The sequence below is a fragment of the Drosophila persimilis genome, unplaced genomic scaffold (genome assembly GCF_003286085.1).
Source record: "Drosophila persimilis strain 14011-0111.01,24,50 unplaced genomic scaffold, DperRS2 tig00000808-arrow-arrow-pilon, whole genome shotgun sequence".
In the NCBI taxonomy this organism is placed as follows: Eukaryota; Metazoa; Arthropoda; class Insecta; order Diptera; family Drosophilidae; genus Drosophila; species Drosophila persimilis.
The window spans coordinates 477,745-504,073 of NW_020825357.1; the positions used below are offsets into that span (position 1 = coordinate 477,745).

General features: G+C 47.2%; 2 protein-coding genes and 1 long non-coding RNA gene across 3 annotated transcripts in view; 1 reads left to right on the forward strand and 2 right to left on the reverse strand.

Annotated features, from left to right (window-relative positions):
- LOC113566657 overlaps nt 1-25,893 on the forward strand; it is a 60,601-nt gene extending 34,708 nt beyond the window's left edge. Inside the window, exons 3-4 of the long non-coding RNA XR_003409181.1 lie at nt 25,452-25,608; nt 25,667-25,893. This is a non-coding gene — a long non-coding RNA (uncharacterized LOC113566657). The remainder of the gene's footprint in view (nt 1-25,451; nt 25,609-25,666) is intronic.
- Nucleotides 8,874-9,907, reverse strand: LOC6599030 (gamma-glutamylcyclotransferase). The gene is made up of 4 exons (XM_002024111.2): nt 9,862-9,907; nt 9,683-9,804; nt 9,490-9,623; nt 8,874-9,422 (listed from the first exon to the last, which is right to left on the reverse strand). The coding sequence occupies exons 2-4, from the start codon at nt 9,785-9,787 to the stop codon at nt 9,101-9,103; spliced, it is 561 nt and encodes a 186-aa protein (XP_002024147.2). The 5' UTR covers nt 9,788-9,804; nt 9,862-9,907; the 3' UTR covers nt 8,874-9,100.
- Nucleotides 10,630-11,584, reverse strand: LOC6599031 (gamma-glutamylcyclotransferase). Its single transcript, XM_026993219.1, has 2 exons — nt 11,066-11,584; nt 10,630-10,998 (listed from the first exon to the last, which is right to left on the reverse strand). The coding sequence occupies exons 1-2, from the start codon at nt 11,443-11,445 to the stop codon at nt 10,677-10,679; spliced, it is 702 nt and encodes a 233-aa protein (XP_026849020.1). The 5' UTR covers nt 11,446-11,584; the 3' UTR covers nt 10,630-10,676.
- Nucleotides 25,894-26,329: the final 436 nt, after the last annotated feature.

The window sequence follows — 26,329 nt, forward strand, 5'->3', positions numbered from 1 at the left end:
CGCAGGAGTGGCCTCGGCCCCGGTCCCCGGGTGTGGTGTCTCAGAAATGTTGTCGCATGCAAATTTGCCGCCTGATTTGTACATTTTGTTTCAATTTGCGCTTTCTCCACCGTTTGCCTTTCCGTTTGCGCCTCAATAAAGTTCTCTCTCTCTCTCTCCGAGTGCATTCCACAAATAATTGCAATCTCTGCCCCAGAAACAGCACAGAGATGTGTGTCCTGCCATCGTCCTGCTTCTGGTCTTATTTTTTCTTTCGTGGTTCCCGGTTCCGCTTTGGTTATGGTAATTTCAGATGATTTCCTTTCCCCCCACCCCTCCCGTGCCGCCTCCAGCCAAACAATCTGATACTGGTTGGGGTCCTGCCTCCTGCCTCCTGCCTGCTGCCTCCTGCCTGCTGTCTGTGTGCATTATTAGTATTTGACTCTTGATTGAGTCTTGGATTACATACTCGTACTGGCAAAGCAAATTGTTGCCAAATTGAAAACGAAAGTGAAGTTTTTTTTGTGTGTTCGCGAATTTTGGGAAATGGCAAGGGGAGGGGCTGGGGATGGACTCGGGATGGTCTCGGGATGGTCTCGGGATGGTCTCGGGATGGGCCCGGGATGGGTAGCGCATAAAAGAGGGGTTCCATTCTGCACCTGCTAACCTCTCCTCCAATCACTTAAAATTAAGCCAAATTAAATCTTCAGACCCCTTTTTTTTGCCTGTTGGCGGAACACCCTTGTCAGCAGAGCAATTAAATTCAGCATGACTTTAATTATATTTCAACAAAATTTTAATAAGGCCCCCCCCCCGAACCCCCCTACCATATACATATTTTATTTCTTTTTTAGAAATAATGCACCAAAAAAGGAGCAAAAAAGGAGGAAAAAATGGTTAACAACTTCAATTAAATTATCAACTTTCAGCACGTAAAAGTCTCGACCGCTGGGCGGCATTTAATTGCCAGCGAAATAGAGGGATAAAAAATTGCCCACGGAAAAAGTTTAAATATATACATATATATATATAATTTTTTTTTTGTCGAGTTTTAACTCAATTAGGTTGAGAAAAGTTTTCGGGGGAAAGAAAGGAAAAAAATCCCTCCTTCCGCGGACTGGCGGCAGCGGCAGCGGCAGCGACGCTTAACGCGGCTTAATTGTGGTCGCAGGTGTCGAGGGCCACATTTTTATCGTTCTGTTCACAGTTTACAAAAAAACAAAAAAAAAATCTATACATCTATAGAGACCGAATGGGGGAGGGCTGTGCTGTGCTGTGGGAGAGGGGAGGGGAGGGTGCGCTCATTTCGTTTAAGACAATTTTTATGACCTTTACGACTATTTGCCTTGGCTTTGATTGTGTTTATGGCTCTAAGCTTCTTGGGCGGCCCCGAATGGAAAATACTTCAATTTATTTGTTTGTCTTAGCCACATAAAAAGTCCGTCAGACTTCTGGGTAATTCGATACGGCCTGGCAACCCTTTTATTCCAGCTTTTGTTGGCTGAGAGCCAAAATCCGTAGCGCACTTTTGTGCGTTGCGCATTTTTTAATTGCCTGAAATTTAATATTTTGGCGAGCTCTTTCGATGTTTGTTTGATTTTATGCTAATTATTTTCGAATGCAGCAGCCGCCAAGCATTCTCCTGCGATTTTTTTGATATTTTTTTTTTTCATCTTTGGCCCGAAAAGCCAATTATAAAACTCCATTTTTGCACTTTTTGCCGGCGCTGTTTTTGCTATTGTATGCCGCTCTCGGGCGTCGGTAATCGGATAGGCGCAATTAGCAGACGGACGGGAATCGAGTCACCGCGAGATGAGAATTTAATCGCAACAAGCTGATTGCCGGATCATGCCAGTCCGAGGGGCGGTCCCCAGTTAATTGGAGCTGTACTCTCCCTCATGTGCCCGCTAATGGGGATCATATTTATAGGGAGAGTATCAGATTGATTTGTCATTCGAGGGGAGTGCTGCCTTGGCCTAAACTACTTTCTACATTCATCGCTGGCCCCTCCAGCCAGGTCACCAGCCAACCCCGGACGAACCCTCTTCCAAAATGCGAACAGCTATTTATATTTATGAGGCCAGACCCAGGCCATGGGGGGTGTGGGGGGTTCGGGGGACTGTGTGCATTATAATTCAATAATTTCTCCGCACTCCATGGCGCTTGGGATTTTTTAATTGCTTTTCAATAGCACGAGGTGGGAGGTGGCAGGGAGGACGGATGCCAGAGGGATGGCCAGGCGCTGATAAGCTGTGCAGGATAATCATCGACCTGGCCAGCGCGTTAAAATGCTGAAAAATTCATACATCCCATGCACGGGGACGAGAACGGGGACGAGGACGAGGACGAGTAGAGGTGAAATATTTACGAGGCGAATTAAAAAGCGCGCTAATGCAATTCACTCGGCCAGCGCTAATTTAAATTTTTAAGTGGCTCGAGCAAAATGCAAAACAAACAAAATAAATGCAGAAAAATGCAGAATTTCATTCTGCAAGTGAGCGAGTGCCGGAATACCCTGCCAAGGACTTGAAAGAGGGGTAAGCGGTACGCAGCAGGGCCCCTCCGCTACAGCTACAACAATGGCAATGTAATCGAAAATTCCATTAATCTAATTCGAAGAGATACATAGATCCACATGTTCCCTACTCCATGACACCGCCAAAATGCCCCCCCAGCTGCGGGGGAGTGTATTCTGGCATATAAAAGAGCAACGCTTGGCTGGCGCTGCCGCTGCCGCTGTGTGGAGTGCAACAAATTGTTGCATAGCCTTTCCAACTAATGTTCGAGGTGTCCCCGGCCTCTTTCTCTATATTCTGTGGGCTGTGGGCGGACGGACAGGCAACAATGTTGTGTTAATGTTTACACATGTCCATGACACGACCACAATGAACAGGAGCCCAGAGCAGACAACCATTTCGAGCACCTCCCACCTCTCTGGGAAGGCCTGACCAGGCCCGAACAGCAGACCAGACCCGTCTATGGCATGTCCATAAAGTGCATCAGTTGCGCTGCATTGCACTTTGGAGTAGAGTGGAGTGCCTCGAAATGCATTGGCAGTGGCAGTGGCAGTGGCAGAGGCAGTGGCAGTGGCAGAGTCGTGTCTGTTCGGGTGTCGATAGCAGGCCTTAATTAAAATTAACATTTTTTGCACAAAACTTAACAGGGCCCTGGCCCCTGGAGCCTGGCGCTCGACAGCCCCCTGCCTACCCCTCGGCAGGCCCTTACATTGTACGGACGGGTACGCTTTTAGGCAAGAGTTAACTCAATTTGTTGTGTGTCCAGTCGGCCCATGGCCATGGAACAGGATATCGCCGTGTATATGTGGACATGGATATGGATATGCGGGAGTGTGGGCGTGGGCGTGGGCATGAGTGCCGTATGTGCCGTAGCATCCTCTATTTCTATTGATTCTGATGATGGTTATTTAATTTGGAGCGTCAAGTGTGCGTTATTGATGCGAACGAACCGGAGAGGAGAGGTTTTTGAGTGCATTTGCCGTTTTAATAGCCAGCGGCTGGCAGGCAGGAGTGGAGTGGAGTGGCATTAGAGAAGGGCGGGGGGTATGGGGGGGTATGACCAGAGGGCCACATTGCCAGCATGTCCATGAGGTTGTAAAGATGTTGTATTAGCCATGTTACGAGTGTGGCCGGGTGGGGCACCTGCTTTGTCAGTAATTACCGAAGAATGGAAGTTCCATTTTAGCATGTAAATAAGGGCAAAATACATGCCTATATACATGTATCTATTAACAGTTTTAAGAGGTTTTTACTTGCTCTTTTCCTTATCCGTATCCGTGCCATTCCACTCTGGAATCGAGGATCAGCTTTTGCTAGCATACTTATCAGCGCGCACTCACTGCAGTCGGAAAAGCACTCTGAATCAAGATCACTAATTTCTTTAGAACTAATAAGAAAAAATGTATCCCCCATTGCTGGAAATCTTGCCAGAGTTGGGTTGACAAATTTAAAGAAAACTTAAAGCCAGAGGGCTCTCTCTCGCTCTCTCTCTCTCTCTCGTCAGTTTCGAAATGATATTCCCTCCGTAATTCACCGAAAAACGACATTTATCCGCCGGAGGCGAAACGCGCATATAACCGTATTTAATAACCGGCTCATATTTCCATGTAGTTTATTTGACTTTTTGCGAAAATGCATTTCCGCGACGCGGCCAGAACGAGAGCCAGAACCAGAGCCACGGCCAGTGCCGGCGGAAGCGGTGGCAGTGCAGGGCGGGGCGGGGCGGGACGGTGCAGTGCATGGGTAAATATCAATATTTACACCTTTAATTAAAAACGCTAACAAGGTTATTTAGTGTGTTGTAGAACAGGCAACAGGAGCAGCGACAGGAGCGGGGGGCAGGAGCGGTGGGAGCCACGGAAAGTGGGCAGGAAATCAGGCCGGAAGTCAGCCGTGGCCAAACAAGCGGAGCGTCGGTTACAGAGCTTCCACTCGCTGCCGCCACTGCGCCGCCACTCTGCTGGTCTCTGCACTGAGCGAAAAAGGGTTGGCCTTTCTCACGGCCCATTCGCATTTTTCGAGTTATTAGATGCGGTTTTTCTCGCCGTGTACTCCGCCCTCTGCTGTTCGCTCGCCCTTTCCATTGGGCGGGAAAAGCTTTTAAGCGAAAATGCCAAAATGAAAATGTGAAAATGTGAAATGTATTTTGCATTCACTTGTTTAACTTAGCCTTAATGCAGGGCTGGAGCTGCCAGAGGGAGACGCGGTATCAATAGGAGCAAATGGAACCAGAAAGGAATCAGCTGGTTTCTTGTTGAAAGTCTCTGAAAGTCGAGTGGCATGGAGGATCCCCTCCATATGGATGAGTCGTTGAGTCCTTGAGTAAGTTCAAAGTTTAACTGGGAGCGGCTTTAGAGCAGCTTCAGAAGGAATTAGTCATCGTCTGGACACCATAGCCATTCCCATACCCAAACCCATTCCCATTCTCCGGCTCTAATGCACTTTTGTGTACCTAAAATATTTGTCATATTGCACGTGCCACACACACCCAGGGGGAACAATGGTGCTGCTGCAACACCCACAGCGAGGCGAGGCGATGCGATGCGAGGCGAGGCGGTGACACCGAAATCTAGCCTTTGCCTCGGCAGCAGCAGCATGTCGTTTAATTAAAAAATGCCCCAAAAGCATTTACCCAAACCCAAGCCCAAGCCCAAGCCCAAATTCAAATACAAATCCAAGGATGTACCAAGGGCCCAAACCAATGCAACCATTGATGCAGCAGCAGCATAGGAAGGGTGGAGAGGGCTCGTGCATTTTAATGAAAACGGAAACCAAATAATCAGGAAGTGACAATCTGGGCAGCAACCAGGGGGCCAGCCAGCGGTCAATCCCGAGTGGAACGTGGAACGCCTCGGAACAAAGCCTCGACAAAATGTGATGCAAAAGTGCAACCCGTGGAGCGTATGAATTTAATGATTTAATCGCAGCAGCACAGCATCCCTGCCACACCCACTGCATAGTGGCACGCCCTGTTGACACTGCTGTTGCGTGTCGGTGGAATTTGTCAAAAAATGCAACCCAAACGAGGCCCAGCAGTCGCCTCAAGGGAATTGGAACAAAACAGCGCCAGCCAGCCAGCCAAGTGGGCAAGGATGATGGAGTCCTGCGGGGCCCGAGGCTCGTTCCGCCTGCACTTATTGACTTTGCAGCCAACTCTCTCTCTCCCACTCTCTCGCTAGTCCTTTCGGAGACTCCTGTCAGTGTCCCTGTCAAATCCTGGCATGTGGTCAACATTTAAGTGTAATTAATGCCCGCGGCCGGTTTGAAGTTGCATCTCCCACAGAACTCTCCTTCGCTCGTGGCCGCTGAAATATGAAAACCAAATATTTCGCTTAATTTGATTAGCGTCCCTGTGTCCGCGTATCCGCCTGTGCACCGCAGAGATTCCGATTGCATTTTTCGGTTTTATTTGTGCATCCCGTTCCCTGGCCCGCGGCGCTGGCTACTTCTGCATCGCTGCAGTTGTCCTCCTCCGGTGTTTAGTCAGTTCAGGCATACCCTGTTCTTCGAATGGTGAACGGTGGATATGCGAAAAGCCTTTGCTTCTCTGACCAACTCCCAACCAATGAGCATGGCTCCCATCGAACTTTTCCAGGGTATCAATCTTTTTGTTTGCCTTTTCTAGACACTCCGTCGAGTGGCTGTACGGAAAAAGCCACCCGCAGGTGATTGACAAGGGGAATGCCGCCGAAATGGCACCGGGGGTAATGCCAATCTTTGGCCAATTTCCCCAGAGACCACGCCCCGGACCCGTTGGCTAATCGAAAGTGTTGCTCCTTGGGTAATTAATAGTTTTCCATCATCAAAAACTTTCCAAACACTTTGAACTGTCAGAAACTATATGCAAATGGGCCATCAACTTCAGTTTCTTGGGAAAGCTAATTGAATTTCCGTTGGGGTCCGTTGAAAAGGAAAGGCCTTTTCTTGCCCCTGCCCCATCCACAGTCCCGCGTGTGTTGCCTTTGACGCCTCGTGTGTGACGCATAATTACAGGCATTTGCCAGCGAGTTCTTCAAATTAAATTCAATTGGATTCTCTTTTAGCTATTGATGTCGGTGTCGAGTAGTAACGCCCGACCCGTCGTACCGCTGCGGTTTGGAGTGCGATTTTTAATCCTTTGTGCCACTGACAAGGCAATTAATAATGATTTGTGGCCGCTTTGTGTACACGGGAAATAACATAATATACGTGTTATGTTATTGGTTTTACCTCCTTTTTTTGGGGATTGATGGAAGCTCCAAACTGTGTATCTAGACAACTACCGTCTACCACCAACACCCATCGAACAGGGGCTGGCAAATGCCTCGCAGCCAAAGTAAAAAACCTCATGGCAGTCATAATGATGACACACTTACCACATAAACCGCACGCACACCACATATAAACCCTCCCACAGAGCCCCTGCCTTATCCCAACCCCACGGCAAAGCGACAGCAGAGCAGCGCCCGCCCAAAACTGTTGAGAAGTGCCCGAAAAAGGGTTGCGGGAAAGCCTTTCGCTGGCTCGGCTCCCAGAATTGCCACTAAAATGCACGCTAATGAGTTTCAATTACGACAGAAAACTGACAGAAAGCGGACCGAACGGGTGCGGGGGGACGACGACGACGGTGGAGGACGCATCTGAAACAGTTTTTATTTTTATTGACATGGCGGCGCTTCCGTCCATTCCCATTTGGTGGGACGGAAGGACGGACTGCTGTTGTTGTCGTCGCTTCTGTTGTCAATTTGCGTAAAATTTTTGCCTTTTTTGTGTGTATTTGTTGTTATTGTTTGTTGCTACTTTGATTGAAACTAAACGACGAGCTGAGCCGGCTCTGAAGGTGTGGGCGGGGATTGCGGGCTTGGGTTCTGAGGGAGAGAGGGAGAGAGAGAGAGTGCAAGTGCGAGTGCTTGATTTTAATTAAATTCCCATGCCCACAAAATGCGACACTAGCAGCTGAGCAGCTGAGCCCATCCCATCCCATCCCATCCCATCCAGTCTTCTGGGAGAGTCTTTCTCGTCCTGCGCCATCAATGGCACTCCCTCCGTCACTTGTCGTCACCGGATTTCGCTTTGGAGTCCTGGCGGTAGGGTATTGTGGCCATGTGGCTGTGGATTATCATTTGAAATGAAATGCAGCTCTTAGAGTATTCAGCTCTCGGTGTGGCAGCCGGTGGCATTCTCCTCGTTTTTTTAACCTCATAAACTTTTATGATTACAAGAGCCCCAATGCCTCAATGGTGTGTTGTTGTCGCTTACTTTGTGGCCTGATGCTGCTGCTGCAGCATCCATCTGTGTGGATGGGCGGCACATGTTACAGCGAGACTCTTCTAAATGGTTATGGCGCCGTGCATTTTAAATAATTAATGGCCAGCCTGAGGACTCGATGCCATTGGACACGGCAGCGCCTCTCAACGGGGGCGCCGCAAATGCAATAAAAATGTTGAGCCAAAAACTTTGACCAAGACGAACAGAAAAAAAAGCAACGAAAAGTAAAGAAAAGTTTGCACTTTTGCAGACATTTGCCGACTGTGGCCAAAAATCGTCCCTGGCTCTGACTCTCCGACTCGACTGCATTTCAATTCCCAAACGATTATAAACTGTAGAGTGTCGAGGTCGGACAGCCCTCCAGTCCGCTTCCAAATTTAATTTACAACTACACAAAGTGAACAAACCGCAACAAGGCAACAAGCCAGCAAGGCAACAAGGCAACAAGCCAGCAACTTGGTGAGAACTTTTTACTTTGTTAAAGTCGAGAATGGCTGAATGGCTGAATGTCTGAATGGCAGGGCGGAATTGTATTTGCCAGAGGAAGGACCGGGACCTGGGACCCTTCCATCTTGGGTCAGCAGCCATTGGTGCCGGTCCTGGAATTAGCTGCTAACTGGGGGCCAAGCCCAAGCGATAGTAGAGGTAGGAAAACTCCTGCCGAAACAGGAAATTATGTTTATTATTACTCGTACTTTGGCACACACACACACACACACACAGAGCAATATGCAAATGTGCAGCTCCAAAAGGCACACTCTGAAGAGTCTTCACTCCATTCCACTCCACCCCCTGCCCTGCCCTGCCCTGCCCTGCCGAAAACTTCAAATTTAAATTAATAAGACAGCAGCCAGGAGCCAGGAGGCGGGAGCCAGGATCGCCCGGCTCGGCTAGGATGAGCTTCGTTAGCTTTCAGCCCGGAATGCATTTGGAGCATCATCATCGGCGTCGTCAGCAGCTCTGGAGTGCACACTAAATTGCACTTTAATTGCACTTTCGGGCTAGTCGCAGAGCTGCTCGGGAAAAGCTGAAAACTTTTGTTTTCTTGGCGGCCATTGTCTGAATGGCCATTGGCATTGGCTGCTGCTGCTTCTGCAGACAGGAAATTGGTAATCATCATAAATAAGTGATTCAAATTAATTAAATTCCGTTTTTGGGACAAGTTCTTCTGCTCGAGAGGTTATTGAAAGTTGTTTAAGAAAAGAGTTCACAGCGGAGTATCTACAAAAATAGACACAAATTAGAATATAACAGATCGATAATGAATCCTGCGTATCGTAGGGGATGATAGCCCTGATGCTAGGAATCAGGAAGGCTGATTTCCGGGAATCAATCAGTAGTACATATAGTATTTGTTATCATGAAAGTTTCACTTGGTCCAGTTGCAGTTTCTCCTCCATCGTGGCCACCTGATTGCCATTGTGCTTGAGGCCCCGCAGCCACTTGACGTACTCCTCGGGTATGCCCGTCTCCAGGGCACCCTTGACCAGGACCTTGAGGTACGTCTGCGAGGGTTGTCGGTCGAGTGGAATGCTCGGAGGAGGGACGCTCTGTCCATGCACCTCCGAGAGGGGCTGGTTGGTGAGATGGTAGGCACGGCAGATGATGTCCGTATTGCTGGTCAGTGAGAGGACGGGCACACTGATCGGAATATACACGCCATCGGGCACACTCTCCTGGCTACGGAATGGAATGGAGCGAAAAATGTAACTTAATGGAGAAGAGTGCTTTGTGCGGGGCTGCCTACTCATCCAGATCCTTCAGATTGCACATATCGATCTCCCATATGGCGCCATAGACATGGGCTCCTGCTGTGGGCACAATCGTGGCAGGTGCGCCCAGCCAGTTCTTGGATCCTGTGTGAAAGTCCAAGCGGTAGTTCTGTTGGCAATATTGGGAATACTATCAAATATTTCCTTCCAGATTTATTCCCAGATTACCTCTAGTTTTCCAGCTCCGATTCTCTTGGCAGTGGGGTTCTGTATGTGAATGCGGCGAGCGAGCATGTTGCTGCCGAAACCGAAATAATAGAATTTGCAGGCCATGGTCAAAAGGGTTGGTTCTGTAAAAGAAATGAGTTTTATCGAATTTAATTTGAAATTGTACAATATTTTATCACCGAAAGCAGTTTACAAAATGCGAAGCAGTGCAGTGTCTTTTAAGCAGTGAATTGAGTGGTTGCGAACTTGGCTAAGTCAAGTCAAGCACGCATCTTATGAATTGGTTATGAACTTCACTAATTTGGGGGAACTTTGCCTTTCAATATTTTAATTTATCAATATTCATTGCAAAAAAGCACAGCCAGCTGTTTGAAAAGCTTTCTTTGTAAATTGTTGTGTTTATTTTTCACTTAAATTGCAAAACTCACGTGTGTTATTAAACAAAAATGGACTTTTTCTTTATGTATGTATTTATTTAAACGTTAAATTTAGTATATTTTGGCAAATAGTTGACAACACGTAACGCGCGCGTTTTATGAAATAAAACTCAACAAATGGTTTTTGTTTACACGCAGGCACTGCTGGGAATGAATTGACTGAAAATGAGATAAGAAAAAATGTGGGCGAGCAAGAACGATAAGAGAGCAGCTGTTCCTAGCCTGGTCCTTGTCTTGGCTAATACTATCTGAGAACAGGAGAGCTTTTATGCACGGCCTGGAGCTTGTATTGGCTAATGGGAACAGAGGAGCTTTTGTGCTTTCATAGCTCAGACAACAGGCATGGCCGTAGTTCTGTCACAGCGCCACTGATGCAATTGGGTTTTGATCTCTGCCGCGTTAAAAAAGAAATAAAGAGTTCTGCTGCAAGATTGAGAAAACTTTGGATCCATCTACTCGATTTAGGCCCTTCGGGAACTTGTTTGGTTCCTTATAGAGTGGTACTCTTTATATAGTAGCTACAGGTACGCTGTAGGTATCGCAGCTATATTTTAGAATTATGGAAGGAAAACATCTTGCAATCCCAGCCTCTCCTCCAGATTGCTGGCCACCCTGCCGTTGTGTTTGATTGAGCGCAATCGGACGACATACTCTTCGGGTATCGAGCTCTCTATGGCGCCCTTGATCAGGCACTGGAGATAGGTCTTTGACGGCTGCCGGTCTTGGGGCACTTCATCGGGATTCATGTGGTACAGATTGCTCTCCGGCTGGTGGGCCTTGGTCAGCATATAGGCACGGGCCGCGGTGGCAGTCTCCTCATTCTGGAGCTTTACGTAGACAGTGAGTGCCTCATAGATGCCCAGATGAACGCCCTCCTGGCTGCAATGGGAAAAGGTTAAGACGTCAGCAAACACCCGCTCTCTCGCTTCCTCTCTGATCTGCTCACTTGTCTATGTCATCCAGATTGCTGACATCGATCTCCCAGAGAGCGCCCCACGTGTGATCCCCCGGCGTTGGCACGATTGTCCCCACAGCTCCCCTCCAGCGCGGTCCCTCACGCGCAAAGTCCAGGCGATAGTCGGCCAGGAGGGCTGCTCCTATCCTCTCGGCAGTGGGGTTCTGTATGTGTATCCTCTGGGCCAGCATGTTGCTGCCGAATCCAAAGTAGAAGAACTTGCTGCCATGCACCTCGGGCAGCGTCTCCAGGCTGTCGTTGCCGTGGAGGCCGTTGCTGCTGCTGATGATGCCCCCTATGTTGTGGCCTTTGGATACACGGAGTGCTGTCAGCAGACAGAGCACTAAATTAATGTGTCGTTCGATGTTCATTGAAATTTGTTTTCAGTGTTGTGTACGTTTTTTCGACGGCGGGTCTATCTGCCTGGCTGCTGGTTGAATGGCTACTAAGCTACTAATCAAGAGTCTGCTTTGATTTTTCTATGATTCGTTGGGGTACATAAGCACAACCATAGCCCAGCACTTGATTGTGCCTCAAGACGAGTAATCTTTATGAATTAATTACAATCCGATCTTAAACAACTTCATTCTGGTTTTATAGATTGCTATATTCGTCGTGCTGCCAATGTATTCGGGTATATATACTCTTTATTCAGGTTCATGAGAGCAGGTGGAGAGCATCTCGATATCGACATCGGTTCCAAGCACCTAAGCTAGAGCTTCCTCTCTTTTTTGCGGCGTGAGTATTGTGCTCTAATCAGAACGAACTTGACTCTGGCTTTGCCCGAATACATGTTTCAATTGGAAGATTAGTCTACAGACCCTGACCGTCCCGGGCTGTCTGTCTGTCTGTCTAGTTTTTGCATATTCGCCGATGCTGATAATGAGCCACATTTCAAAATAGGAAATCCCTACAAATGTGGTTTATAAGCGGCACTTCTCTCTGAAATATTCTCTATCAGCAGCCATCATGGTATTGGTTGGTGGACTCTTTGCCAAAAGGAAATTGTCAAAATCGAAATGAAAGCCAGAACAACAGCAAACAGAGGCGAAGGGGCGACCGTAACTGCGAAACCGATTCGTTTGGCTTTCGATTTCAATATTTGGTGACTGGAAACACCAAAGGGATGGGGATATGGGTACGAGTATAGGGATGCGGATGCGGATGCGGATGGATATGGGTTGGGTTGGGGCTTCGGTTCGGTTTGTGTTTATTTGGTTAGCCGCAGTGACAGGCCTGTCCTGCTGGCTCTCTGCGCGCGCGTATATTTGCAATGATTTTCGCTATTTTATTGTGCAATTTGTTGCATGTTTCCGATGGATGTTTGTGTGGCTTGTGGCGGCAGAGCCATAACCAGAGCCATAACCAGAACCAGAGCAGAGTACAGGCCCGGCCAGCGACAGGCGACGGTCGACAGTCGACAGTCGACAGGAGTTGAATATGTTAAGAGTGTGTGTGACACGTCCTGCCTGACAGCTGCACTTTGCGGTGATTTATGGGCGTGGCTGCAAATGTTGAATGTGGGAGCGGTGAAAACGAAATGTTGAGGATTTTGGGCTGACAATCAGTAATGCAGTGACACTGATTTAACAACCAACAAGTGCAGCGACAGTGCCCAATGCCAATTAGCTAAGCCCATTCTTCTTGGCCTCGTGGTTGCGTAAGGACTTCCACATTTTCTGTCCCAACATCCACTCGAGTTTTTCACTTAAGTTTGTTAACTTATGGCCCAACTTGCCGCAAATCATTCGATTGAGGGCCTGCGCCCTGGCAGAAGCCAAAACGGGCCCTGACATAAATATTCATGCATGTGTGTGCCACCCACTTCTATTGTCGTCGTATCTTGGCTGAGTTTCACGCAGACATGAGCACATAAACAGCATAGATGATCCCAGAGAGCAAAGTCATCATCATCATCATCATCATCGTCGTCCGCGCTATTATCAGCAACATTCAATGCAAAAAATGAGGAGAAAGCACCCCCACACACACACACATAGCTAGTACATATGTATGTGTACGGTGGTGCATATTCAAGCACAGATATCGCATGTACCGCCATTCAGTGCATTCGATTCAATGGCAATGCCAACTGGAATCATCATTTGTTCTCACCTGATGCTAGTTTATTTTTTTGTTTGGTTTTGACATGTAAATACCGCACATCAAATGTCTTTGGTTACTTTTACAGCTCTCGTTGTCGTCCCTCGACTTGTCAGCCCCACACACACACACACACAGACAGAGAGGGAGAGGGAGATATAGATATAGATCCTGACGGCAACCGTATGATAAATGGATTTTCCGCCTCCACGAACTTTGGATGTTGTCGCATCCAGCACCCAGGATTGAGCACCGAGCACCGAGCACCCAGCACTTGGCTGCCACTGGCACTGCCGTCTGTTCGTTTGCCGTTTGCTGTTCTCATTTAAAGTTTCCCGCGTAAAAGTTTTGCTGCTTTCGTATGCATACACACTCATACATACATACATACATACATACATATGTATGTATGTAGAATCGCATTGGCATGTATTGGAATATCTGAATATCTGTAACTGGGCGCACAAGCATATTTTATGGGGCCCGCTTCCTTTGTGTCCCCTGTATCGGCCATAAGTTTAATGGCATGGCCGGTCTCGTTTTGGGGAAATGGATTTTGATTAACCCACATTTTTCGTATGCGCAATTTGTCAGATTGACAATGAGAGCGATTGGATTTCCGTAGCAGGTCCGAGTTTCCTTTTTGGCAGGAACCATCCATCACCTTTTCGGGGCGGCTGTCCAACCAAAAGTGCAGCTTAAGCAAATTGAAGATGCAACAAAGCGTGAATCAATCAATTTAATTAAATGCCACAAGTGAATAAATACAAATACCAAAATGAGTGTTTGTATTTGCAGTAAAATTTTTAATTAATTTTTAATTCGCGGCGCAAAGAAAACCATAAAAAACCAAACAGAAATCGGGCGAATATTCGTATCGCATGCGGAAATTTATGGCCAGCCCGGCCAAAGGATGTGTTCGTGTTCGCCATACATGTGTGTGTGTGCATCTGTGTGGAAGTATCTATGAAATGGATTTCCGACAAGGCCTAACACGAATCTTCCATTAAAATGATTGGGCCGCAAACCACCAAAGAATCCGCACAATACACATCCAGTTCCCAAATTTCCAAGTAAACGGATTAAATTTCCGATTTTCAATAAGCAAAGCGAGCGAAGGAGATGTCTGACATCCTGAAGGTTTCCGAATGCTCTGCCTCTGTTGTGGGTTAAGTGAAAGGTATCTCCCATTAGGGTCCTGGCTCTCTTCGATACCTTCCAGAGATGGAGGCAGAGACTGCTATGAGCCGTTCCTCGGCTCGAAAGGTAAAAAGTATTCCTGCATTTATGTAAATGCGAGACTGCCTTCGGCTAGGGTATAATTATGAGAGGAGTCGACTGACGTCGACTGAAATATTTCGTAATCAATTTAAGCGCTCCAAAAATCAACAAGGACTCTGTCAAGGAGCTTCTTCGGCAAGTCACGTTGTTTGATTTCTGCTGACACACGGTGTGTGTGTCCCATTGAAATGGCTGTGTGTGTGGGAGTGCTGGGTGTTTTCCAAACTTTTTCTAGAGCGAGCTGGTTGTCTTGGCCAAATATTTGCTTGAAAATTTACTAAAAATGGAAGGATAAGGCGGTAAATATCCTCTTTTTTTTGTAGCCTACGGCCAAAGAGAGGGGTAAGGGTAAGGTTAAGGGTTAGGGTAGGGGGTTGATAGGTTAGCAGAGAGTGTGTGTGAGGTGTGTGGACATTAACTTGAATTTTTGTGGAAGAACTTCGGAGCTCGTGCTGTTTTGGGTGTAAATATAACCCATACGCAGGGTGGCCACCTGCCAAAGAGCATCTCATTGAGTCCCCATAATCAGACTGTCCCATCGAGCGAGGGTCAGCTACATTATGAGACTCGTTGGACAACAACAGCAATAGCAACAAAGTGATAAACAGCTCGACAGCAGAACATCAGAGAGTCAATTACCATCGCCAGTCAATGGGAGTCGCCTCCACGCGACGGCCAGCGATGGTCCCTCCGTCTGACAAGCTCGTTACAGTTTATGTTTTGTTTGTATAATGCCATGGTGGTGGCCAGGGTGCCAGGGAAGGGGCTGGAGCTGATGCCAGAGGCCAGAGGCCACTCGCATGACGCACTAATTTGTGGCAGCTTGAAGGCAGGCTCTGTCCTGGTCAGCAGCCTGTCACAATAGCTGTCACGGCTTGGACATTTCTCGATGACCATAAAATAGAAGTTTAAATATTTCAATGGATCGCCCGTCGATGGCGGCCATTAGCAGGCAGTCCTTGAGGTCTGGCCACATGTATGTGGAGGGAAATGGAAAGGAAATGGAGGGAAATTTGCATTCTAACAGAATACCACAATAAACAACTGTCCGTCCGCCAATGGAAATTGAAATTTAATCGAAAGCAAATACGAGGATCATATAAAAAATATCAACTGCGCTTGGAACAAATATTAAAGCAGCAACGAATGAATTTTTATTTGATTTTGGGGGCCAAACGGCAAACAAAAAAACACCTTATTGGCTGTCGACAGTTTGACCAAAGACAATGGTAAATATTTCGAATACATTTGTGTGTGTCAAGGGCAGAGTTAACTAAAAAATAATACACACTCTTTGTGGAAAACAACATGTTTTGCTCTGTTTCAAAGTCTCTTCTCTATGCAGAGATTCCTTAGAACGCGCTGCGGAAACTCGGTTCTAGGAAGGCGTTTTGTTCTCATCAGTGCACCGCCGTGTATGCAGCCTTTTGCAGGTCTTTTGTGTGGCATTATCAGAGCGGAGCCCGCATTCAGCCTTAATGAAACTGCCTGGAAGCAGGCTCTAATTTGCATTATGGGGCGACGAGACACCGACCACCTCTCAACGGCAACATCATCGGCAGCAGTTGCAACATCATCGGCTTGTCGGCTCTGTGCCAAGAAGCTAGAGGCTCCGAGAAGTCTTAACGTGTCTACATGCGGCTGCTGCCTGCAAATTTAATAAGCCGTAAAATGTTGTGGCAGGTCGCTGTTCCACGCGCCGCTGTCTTCTGGAGAACCAGTGCTTGTTCAGTGCTAATTAATTAACAAGCAGGCAAACACACACACAAACACACTGAAAGTGTAGTCTCTAGTAGGGAGACACCCTTCTGGCACGAAGATCATTTCTGCTATGTGGACCTGCACTTGGCTGTCGAGCGATGCAAATTGGATATCCAATGGCTAATCAGCCTTAACGGCTGCCGTTCTGTCCGAGACAGCACCAGGCGTTACCCTCTCCATTTTAGATAGATATTTTGGATCTTCTTGGACCTGGATCCCTTGCCGAAGACGAGTATAGATTGGCCAACACGTTCCGGCAGGGTCTATTGTTGTCCATTGATAATAGCCAACAAAAGACTAAAATAATAATGGAGGGCGGCATAAGGGGAACGCGCTGGGCGATATCCTGTTTAATGACCTTGCTTTTGTGTTTTATACATTTTTGCTGGACATTTTTCTACCAGGGCAGACAGGTGTGACGGCTCTCGCTGTAATAGCGTCCAGGTCCGCAGGCGATGTCCCTGCTGGTCGGTCGCTGGGCCACGGTGATGATTGCCAGGAAGAGCCACAGACTGCCTTGCACGAAGTTCATCTCTGCTGTTGAAGGTGACCCGTCGCTGGACCTGCAGCCGCTTTATATACATGGGCCCATCACACGACTGCCCAGACGGGATGATGCAAGCCGTGAAATCGGCGAATGCCAATTGGATACACCTTCATGGTGGCTTAATTATCTGCTGCTGCTGCTACAGAGCCAAGAGTCTTCCGGTAGTCGCTTGCGTAAGCGACTGATTATTTAAATTGAATGCCTGTTTCTATGCGCACCCCGTTCGGGCTTCCCCGCGCCACGGGAAATGCTTCTTTTGTCCCCCACACGTGAGCGGGGAGTGCGAAGCGTTTTTCATTGCCTACTTTTCGGCAGCAGATCTGCATAAATCCGCGCTCGCTCATTACACGGCTGCCGGGCGCCCAGAGCCCTTGCGGTCCGTGCTCTTCCGTTTACATGGGAACATAATTAGCCCCAAAGACCCCTCCTGGAGGTGGGTGGTATTATGCGAAAACTGATACCACCTCCCCTCCCACCCTCTTTCTCCTGTTCTGCCGTTCTCCCGCTCTCCTGCTGTGCCCATGAAAACTTAAATTTTAAGCTCAACTTTGGCCGCAAGTGAATAACATTTGTTCAGGCCGAAGTTCGTGGCACATCGCGGTGAACTTTAAGGGCTCCCCCCGCTAGAAATTCAATTAATTACGCGGCTCGCTGGATGGCTGGCTTCACGGTCGAGAAGGAAGTTAGTGCTTTATTTTGGCACGTGATAAATTAATTAAAGCCAAAGCCAAAGCGTTTTCTGAAAATGTTTGCATACATTTGCTGTTGCCGTTGCTAGGTGGCTGGCCAAAGAGGTGGCCAAAGAGAGGTGGCTATTGTGGAGAGAGGGAGAGGGAGACCGAGAGCGAGTGTTGCGCCTATCGAAATGTGAATGGCCGTGGCAGCGGCAGTTAGAAACAACTTAATTACGCAACGCACGGCAGCTAATTGAGTTCGGAACATAGTGAAAATAAAACGCCATTTTCCTAGTAACTGAGGCGGAGTTTTCGCTTTTCCGACAGCAATTACACGCAATTTGCATGGCCCCAGCGGGCCACAGTGGCTCGCAGTGTCACAAAAAGGAAGCAAACAGAAGGAGACTCTCTTCCGGGAGATTTCAAGCCACTGTGGTGGCCTGTGGGGTGTGGGTGCTGCAGGTTTTACCGAGCCAACATTTTGATCAAACCAATTTGTGCTGGCACGAACGAACGGCTGGACTTTGGGATGACCCAGACCCACAGACCCAGACCCGGACCCAGACCTTGACGCGAAATGGGACCCGAACCGAAGCGAACCCATCTCAAGGTCTCTCCTTCGCGCCTGCACTCATGACAGCTCAATTTACTTGGCTCTCTGCTCCGCTCCGCTTTGGTCTCCTCTACTAATTATAACCAGTCTCCGACTTGGCCGTAATCTCCGCATTAATCTCGGCTTCGGGCCAAGACACACAAAGAAGAAGGTCTCTGGTTTTTGGCTTTTTTGGCTCAGTTTTCAATTTTTGTTTGCCCGCTGAACGTGAAACAAATGCGAGAGAGAACTCACTTGGTTTATTGGTGTGCATATTCCGGCGGTGCTTTGTCTAATTTTCCACTTGACACGGAATATTATTAATTGGTCTAGACGCCAGAGCGAGACACAACAGCTCCGAGGGTGGCCCCAAAAAATGGTTAATGAGCGCTCAAAGCAAATCCCTCCCGACATGTCGAGGGCGAGGCTCATCTACAATATGTATGTGGGATTATTCATGGCCAAAACAATAACTTTAATTAGTCGCAAAAAGATTTTTTTGCTTCGAATATTTAAATAATATTTTGGGCGAAATTTATATAAAAAATTGCACATTTAATTATTCAAGAGGTTTGTTGAGCAGACACCATCTCGCATTTGTTCAGACTATGCAACAGATTTATTTTAGACTTTCACCGATGGCCTACATGAGTACTACATCTGGTGGCAGGTACTAGACCTGCTGATAGTTGCCTCGTCTAGAGTCTAGACTACGGACACCGATACGGACGCGTCAGTGAAGTCAAGTCGCTTCCCCCCTTCGGTTCACAGCGCACAGAGCACAGAGCCATTGGCCAAGCACTTAATTAATAAACGAGCCCTTGAATAGGCAGCCATTTTGCACCCACAATAAACAAGTTGTCTGCCACGCGTTGCAAGCGTTTACTTATGCCACTTTGGGTGGCCCCTCTGACAGGCTGAGGGCCCTGAACCCGGCTTGTCAGACCTGCAGACTGCACCCATGCACACTGTACACGGCTCGACAACTGCAGCAACATCATCGTAGCAACAGCAGCAGCTGGCTGCAGATGTCGCCTTATCCTTGCACTCTCTCTCTCTCTCGCCGGGTCCGGGTCCGGGTCCGGGGCCAACGCGGCCAACTGTCTATCAATGTCAGGTCGAGAGCCACTTGACTTAAATTTCATTATAATAAAAATTAAAAAGCAAAATGTTGTGCATGTGACTGACTGATGGGACAAGGGCTGAAAAAGATGTAAGCGCTGATTAGGTTTATATTTTTCTCGGGGTCGAGTAAATACAGAGACACGTGTTCAGGGGCTAACAGCTAAGAGAAACTGTGATTAAAGTTGCATTTACGAGTATATCTGAAAGAAGACCCTACCCCTAAATCACCCCAACCCCTTCTTCTCGATGGTATAACTTTTGGGGCGACTGGAGAGCTCTCACCTGTGTGTCAGGTACTCAGGTATTGTGGTTGCCGCTTGCTTTTGCTTCTGCTATTGTTTGAAGTATCAGAGACAATTAAAAAGTTGCCGCCGCTGTCTGCCATCAAATTTAATGTTTAATTTTAGTGAACAACTTTTCTGTGTGTAATTGTTATTGTTGTTGTGCTTGCTCCCCTGGCTCCCCTGGCCCCATCTGCTAATTTATGCCAAAGGCAAAGGACTCCGTGTCGGGGCAGCGGCAAACGCAGGACGGATGCTGTGCCACACAGATATACATATGTACATATGTATATGCACTCGTGTTCGGGTGATTCCTAATTGCATTTCGCATTGGGCGAATTGTACACACAAAAAATATCTACATAAAACGTGCTGCGGGTTGACGCAACTTTTGCCCACCAGCTCTCCACTTTTAATGAGTTGAAGTTGCCGCAATTTTACGGTGCACGTGAAGTGGCAGGTGGCAGGTGGCAGGTGGCAGGTGGCAGCTTGCTGACGGTGACCAGGAGGTGTGACTGTGACTCTTGTCTCTGGCAGCACAGTTTAGGCCACAAATTGGCTTGTGTGGTCTGCTCTGTTATGGGCCCTTGTCGCCATGCCTTTGCTCTGCAAAATGTAGTCCAGGGCTTGGGCCTGGGCCTTCGATGTGTGTCCGTTTCATGGCAGTTTTGCTCTACGTTTAAAGGGAATTAAATATGGGCTTATTTTGGGAATTTCCCTGGTCATGGCGCAGAAACATGGATCTATATGCTCGTTGAGATTTAGATGGCATCTCTGGCCGTTTAATTGGCCCCGTAAACATTTCAATGTGCCATGCACTTAACACGCACTCTACTCTCCAATGGCCACTCGACTGGCTATTTATTTTCAATTATTATTTTAAAGTTGCCGTCAGTCGCGCTCAGCAAATGTTTGTCGAAACAATGAATGGATATTTAGATGCTGCCAGTGCCGGGCCCCTCCTGCCCCCTCCCTCTCCATCCCCCTCTTTGGTTACCCGGAAAAACCTCCCCATCCATTTAGGAGCTATAGCTGCAGGCAAAGAACTAAAAACTAATAATAAAGCCGTGCTCTGTCGTGCCGAGTGCCGACCCAGTTGTGGGTGTTTTCAGTCTCCCTCTCCCCCTCCCCCTCCCCCTCCCTCTATATCTTTCTCTCTCGGTTATTCTGTTGATTCAATAAAGCCAAAAGCTCATTAGCACTCAAACAACAAGCCACAGAAGCAGAGAAGCAGAAAAGCAGAAGCATATTCCTCTGCCATATTCCTGTTCCTGTTTTTTTTTTTTGTTTTTTTTTTTGTGTTGCAGATTTAATTCAAAAATGTTTACCTTTTATTCGAGTGGGAAATGTGCTGATGCCAAAGCCAGACGCTGGCACCCAGAAGATGTCATTCCGGCATCTCCTGCTGAACGAGTATCCGTGCTCCTTGAAAGTATCTCAGTGCCAGCATCAAATATTTAACCAGTCCATTCATTCATTTATTCAGCCAACGTTTCCATAAGAAATTCTCGTCTGTGTGGAAGGATGTGTCGAAGAAGGATGTGGTATTTGCATTTGATTCCTCTAGTTATTGTTCCTGCTTCTGCCGGGCTCTTGGCCCTGCCCCCACTTGAACTCTCAGGACCACTTGACGCATGTCCCCATCGGGCGGGCATCAGAGGGCGAACCAGAAATTTATCTCGATTCATACATATTTGTGGGCAGCCTTCAACTAATCGAAATCAGATATGGGACAGCCATGGCAGACGCAGTGAATATTATCTCATGGGGCGGGCGTACACAGGGCGTACAGGACCCATCTGGTAAATTGCAGTCTTCAATCTTCAATCAGAAATATTTCGGCAATCGGCAGTCGGCAGTCGGCAATCTGCAATGGAATTGAAATGAAAACCCTGCTCTGCTCTGCTCTGATGTGATGTGATGTGCTGTGCTGTGAGCCAAATGCCACATAGAATTTCAATTACTCGAAATCTGTTTGGCTTCTTTAATGAAAAATAAATATTGGAGTGGGCTCTGCACTACATTCCAGAAATCTTTGACTTAGAAACCCAAAATATTTATTTATTAACTATTAAATATGGTCCCATGCAAACCTGTGCATTCGTATAGAAATTCATCCATTCCCAGTGGCAACATATGGTAATCCCAAGTACTTTAAGCCAGTATGCTGGAGGCTCACTCAAAAGACCTTGACAAGTGGCTGTGCGAGTGTCTCCCGTTGGGTTCCTTCAACTTGCAACTTCCTCAGCCTGACCTGTGCTCCGTGTAACTCATTAAGTTCTTCCCGTTAAAGGGTCCGGTCCGTCTGCTCCTCCTCTGCCCAAAGTCAATTGCTGACCGAAGCAATCAAACGAATCTTCGCCTGCGGCCTTTGGCCTCCACCTCTACCCTTCCTCAGTTTCGCAGTTTCTCAGTGCCGTTCACGCACCTATTTTCTAATTTTGCGTCTGGCAACGGCAAATTCAATTAGTTGCACCTCAGTCTCTGTCTCCGTCTCCGTCTCCGCCTCCGTCCCCGCTCTCCCTGCGCCTCAATCAATTTCCATTTGGCCAGGTAACAATGGAGCAGGCATTTCGGAACAGGGACAAGGACAGGGACAGGGACAGCGACAGGACTCATTATGCTGTCAGCTTAATTATTATTTTGACATTGCCAGATGTACATTTAATTACGTGCAATATCTCCATCGAAACGATTCTCTCTTAAGTCGCGAACCCAAAGGCAGAACGAGTTAAGACCGTACTCGGGGAGTCCCCTACTGAGATTGCCCCTGCCCCTGCTGGGCCTGGGGGGTTTTTCATCAGTTTTCCCTGGGCAGTAGGTTTGGAATTTCCTTTGGTTTATTTTACAACACTTTTGTTTTTCTGCAGTTGTGTTTACTTGGCGGCTTCTTTTGTGTTTATTTCCCTTTGATTTTGTTCCACAGTTTGTTGGAATTCGTTTGCCTTTTCGTCTGGCAGCTGCTTTTTGGCCAAGCCCTTTTACGTTGATATTTATTTTAGATCTCCATGACTCTGGAGCTCAGCCACCGGAAAGCCACAACAGCAGGAACAGTTTTCGTTAGCCGAGAAAAACTTTAAAAACATTTCATTTTATCCACACCAAGAGTGGTACCTCAATTGGAACCCATTTTGAATGGTTTTAAAAGCAAATGCTTAGGAAGAATCTTAGGAAGATTCAGTATTTGAGACAGGATTCTATTAACATTGAACGAATGGGCGAATCCAGTAGGGCGGCTATTGGGTTGTCATGCCGTTTACGGAAAATAGTTACTCTCGGCTCAGAGCTGCTGGGAACAACACTAAAAATAAAATAGTTGGTTGAAAAATAGTTGAAAATCATTTTAGGTACATGTATTTTTATATAGCTCATTCCGATCCCACACTGTACACCCCACACACCCGAAGTGGAGTCTGTTCTGTGGTTGAAATGGAGCGGCGAAAAGAGAAGCAGCATTTGCTGTACTTGCAGCGCCGTCAGCAGCAGGCGGCGGCCAAGGCGAGGAAGGAGATCGAGGCCTCGCTGAAGCGGGAAAAGGAGCGGGAGAAGGCGGAGGAGCGAGCACGCCAAAAGGAAGATCTGATGGGGCGACGGGCGGCCATATTGAAACAGCACAGACTTAAGAAAGCCATCGCTGAAGCCGACCGAGAGGGTATCACCCTGGATCGGCCCGATCTGTGTGTTCAATGTATGCTTGCCAGGCGGGGCAAGAAGGGCTCCAGCTCCAGATCCAGCTCGAATCCAAGCAGCCCGAAACTCTACAGGCAACCAGCGGCCAAATCCAATCGCGGCAATATACTGAATGCCGTCGAATACTGCATCCTTCCGGGCGCCGTCAACAGTAAGACCAAACAGAAAGTGATCGAGAAGATAGCACGCTCCGAGGCGGCACACTTCCTAGTACTGTTCCGCGATGTGGGCTGCCAGTTCCGCGCCCTCTACAGCTACATGCCCGAGTCGGGTGATCGAGTACAGACCAAGCTGTACGGCACCGGACCCAGTCAAGTGGACGGCGCCATGCTCGACAAGTTCTTCAAATACATCTCAGAACGCAAGTGTTTCTCGGAAGTGCACACCAGGCATCTGAACGTCACCATCGACGCCTTCACAATACACGATTCGCTCTGGCAGGCCAAGCGGGTGCAGTTGCCCAGCAAAAAGGACGTGGTCTAAGTGCGCCGGAGCGGAGCGGAGTCCGGGCCAGTGGGCGCTTGGCACTTGGCGCTGTTTGGCTGGAACAAAACTATTTTGCTATTATACGACAGTCCACGCATTCAGACAAACATATATGGAAACATAAAGATTAATAGCTCGAATCAACCATCAACTCTCAAGGGGGGGGACTCATGGCTTGGGATATGGTATAGGCGGTGTTCCTTGAGCAGTCGGAAACTGAATTGCGTTTAGCGGAAAATTTTGAATACGGGTCAAAGTCAATTCGAATTTGCTTCCATCCATTACGCCTCTGATAGTGGGGACTCCAAATCTCGAGTCCATGATTTTCTCCGGGCATGATTGCTTCTGCTTTCCCTTTGCTTTCTTCAGCTATCAATCTTTGTAGTTCTTTGTATGGCATCTTTAATACCAGTATCCCATTCCCTACATTCCCCACTCTTCCATAGGTACGTTCACTCTTTGTTCTGCCCCAAAATATGGTCTTTCATTCAGCTAATATCCTTCCTCTTGAGTAATCTACGAGAAGTGGCATCTTAGACAGCCGATTTGCTTCATTTACAGCACTTCTTCTTGCACGGTTTGCTATACAGCCTGTAAATTAAACATCAAAAGGTTTGACCGCAAAGAAAAACCAAAGAAAAGTTTTTACCTCCACCTCCTGGGTCTGTCCCTGTCCATTCATTTCGACACTCATTTGTGGCTGTTGCTGCTTTTCTGTTGTTTGGCAAATTAACAACATACATCACTGACCTGTAATCCAGACAGGACGTCTATCCGTATCCGTATCCCGTGCCCCCCTTGCCCCGTAGCCATAGCCAACGGCATGTTGTCGGCTCGCGTCCGGCGTTGGCTTTAGGCTGATTTTTTTTTTTAGTCTGACGCTGGGCACATCCGACTCATGCCGCCAATATCCGAAACATGGAGAATGCTAGAATACCCCTCATGGTGGTTTGAGGGTTTATTTGGGGAGCAGTGCAAATGGCAGCCAGGGACTACCCTTAGAGCAATATTTTGTGAATAGAAAAATTGTGCAGAATTTACGTAGGGGAATTTAAAGTGGGAATAAAGCATTGATTCGTCTCTCAAAGTTGATGTCACATTCCCTTCCATCAATCGCATCTACCCCATCTCCTGCGAGGCCTAAGGATATCCCCAGAGCTATGAGGAGGAAAAACAAAAACAAAAACGTTAACAATATGTTAACCGAAGCAGAAATATCACTTAGGAGCAACACGGACATGAACAGCGTCTGACTTTCGTTTCGATTTGTTGTGCAAAATAAACAAAACCCAGCGAACAAGTACAAAAAAACATCCAGCAAATGCGAAAACGACTCTGAGCCTTGGGCGGCAGCTTTGGGGGCTAGGAAAAGGCGGAAAGAATGTGTCAATAATGACTAATGGCCAAGCCGGAAAGTATGGCCCATCAGCCGGGCTGGTCGTTGCTCCCGTTCTGTCGGCTTCGGACGCTCTCGGACGGTCTTGGCTTCTGCCCATTGACAATAGGGGATATCCATTTATTTTTGCATATTTTTCTTTTCCGGCCATGTCAAAATGAGACCTTACCTCACCTCACCTTCATCTTATTTTTTGTTCTTTGTGGAGACTTCATTCGGTGAGATTCTATTCCCTGTTGAAAATTGATTTTAATTTAAAGAATTTAAAGAACAAAAAAATTTAAGGAAGATAAAAACTTTTGCAATAGCTGAGCCTGTCCACTAATAAAATATTATATATATATTGTATTATTTTATATTCAGCTCATACTCGTATACAGATATACAAATGTACATATGTTTATATTATGTAACTGAAAAACACTGCTCTTTTTTTTACAGCATCCGATAGGAGCGTGGCACGTAGACATGCGATCGGGAGGATCCTACCAATGAATGGCATCCGAAAAAGGAACTCAATTTACGTAGGATCATCGCCTCAGATGGAGTCCCGTTGAACCTGGCAATCCCGTGCAATCGCTCCATTGTCCAGAATGTGGTAAGTGTCTTCAAAGACTGCCTCTCCTACCCATCTAACAAATGCTATTCCAATTCAGAGTCAAAACTACTTCGTGTGCGAATGCACAGAGAGCTCTGCAGTCCCGGATGTTTTTTCCGATCACGAGAAGGCGTGGAACGCCTACGCTTGCAAGGAACAGCAAGGATAATGCACTTTTAGCAAAGGGAAATGCTTTATGTTATTATTATGCATACATATATAAGATTATTGTAACACATACTCACATGCCAGAACGTACCTATGAACTTACATAATTAAACATATAAATAGTTACATCATTAAATAATATATTTTAAAAAAACTAAATGAAATAAAGTTCAATTTTATATAAAAATCAGAAAACTGCAAAGTATTTCTTTGGGATAATAAATGGTGCTTGAAATATCCTTATTTCAAACAATCGGGGACATTCTCCCGACTACGAGGAGGCGTGGCGCGCATATATCAGACTATAAAGCGGAGTTATAGCCATTAAACCACAAACTAGAGCCTGTAACTTATTATCCTTGATGACAATCTGGGTTCTAACGATCTGGGATATTCTCGCGATCACAAGAAGTAGTGGCACACCTTCATCGCACGAGGAATAGCGGAGGTACGTACATTGAATGATGATTTTTTGCGAAAATCGAGATGGAAAGGATATCCATTTTTCTGGTGCCAATCGGTTGGCAGGACTCTCCCGGTCACGAAATGACAT

Coding starts and splice junctions, on each gene's coding strand:
- LOC6599030 (XM_002024111.2), bottom strand. CDS start 9,787: ATGGCCTGCAAATTCTATTATTTCGGTTTCGGCAGCAACATGCTCGCT. Junction 9,624..9,682: donor TCGGAGCTGGAAAACTAGAG/GTAATCTGGGAA, acceptor TATTGCCAACAG/AACTACCGCTTGGACTTTCA. Junction 9,423..9,489: donor AATCTGAAGGATCTGGATGA/GTAGGCAGCCCC, acceptor TCCATTCCGTAG/CCAGGAGAGTGTGCCCGATG.
- LOC6599031 (XM_026993219.1), bottom strand. CDS start 11,445: ATGAACATCGAACGACACATTAATTTAGTGCTCTGTCTGCTGACAGCA. Junction 10,999..11,065: donor AATCTGGATGACATAGACAA/GTGAGCAGATCA, acceptor TTCCCATTGCAG/CCAGGAGGGCGTTCATCTGG.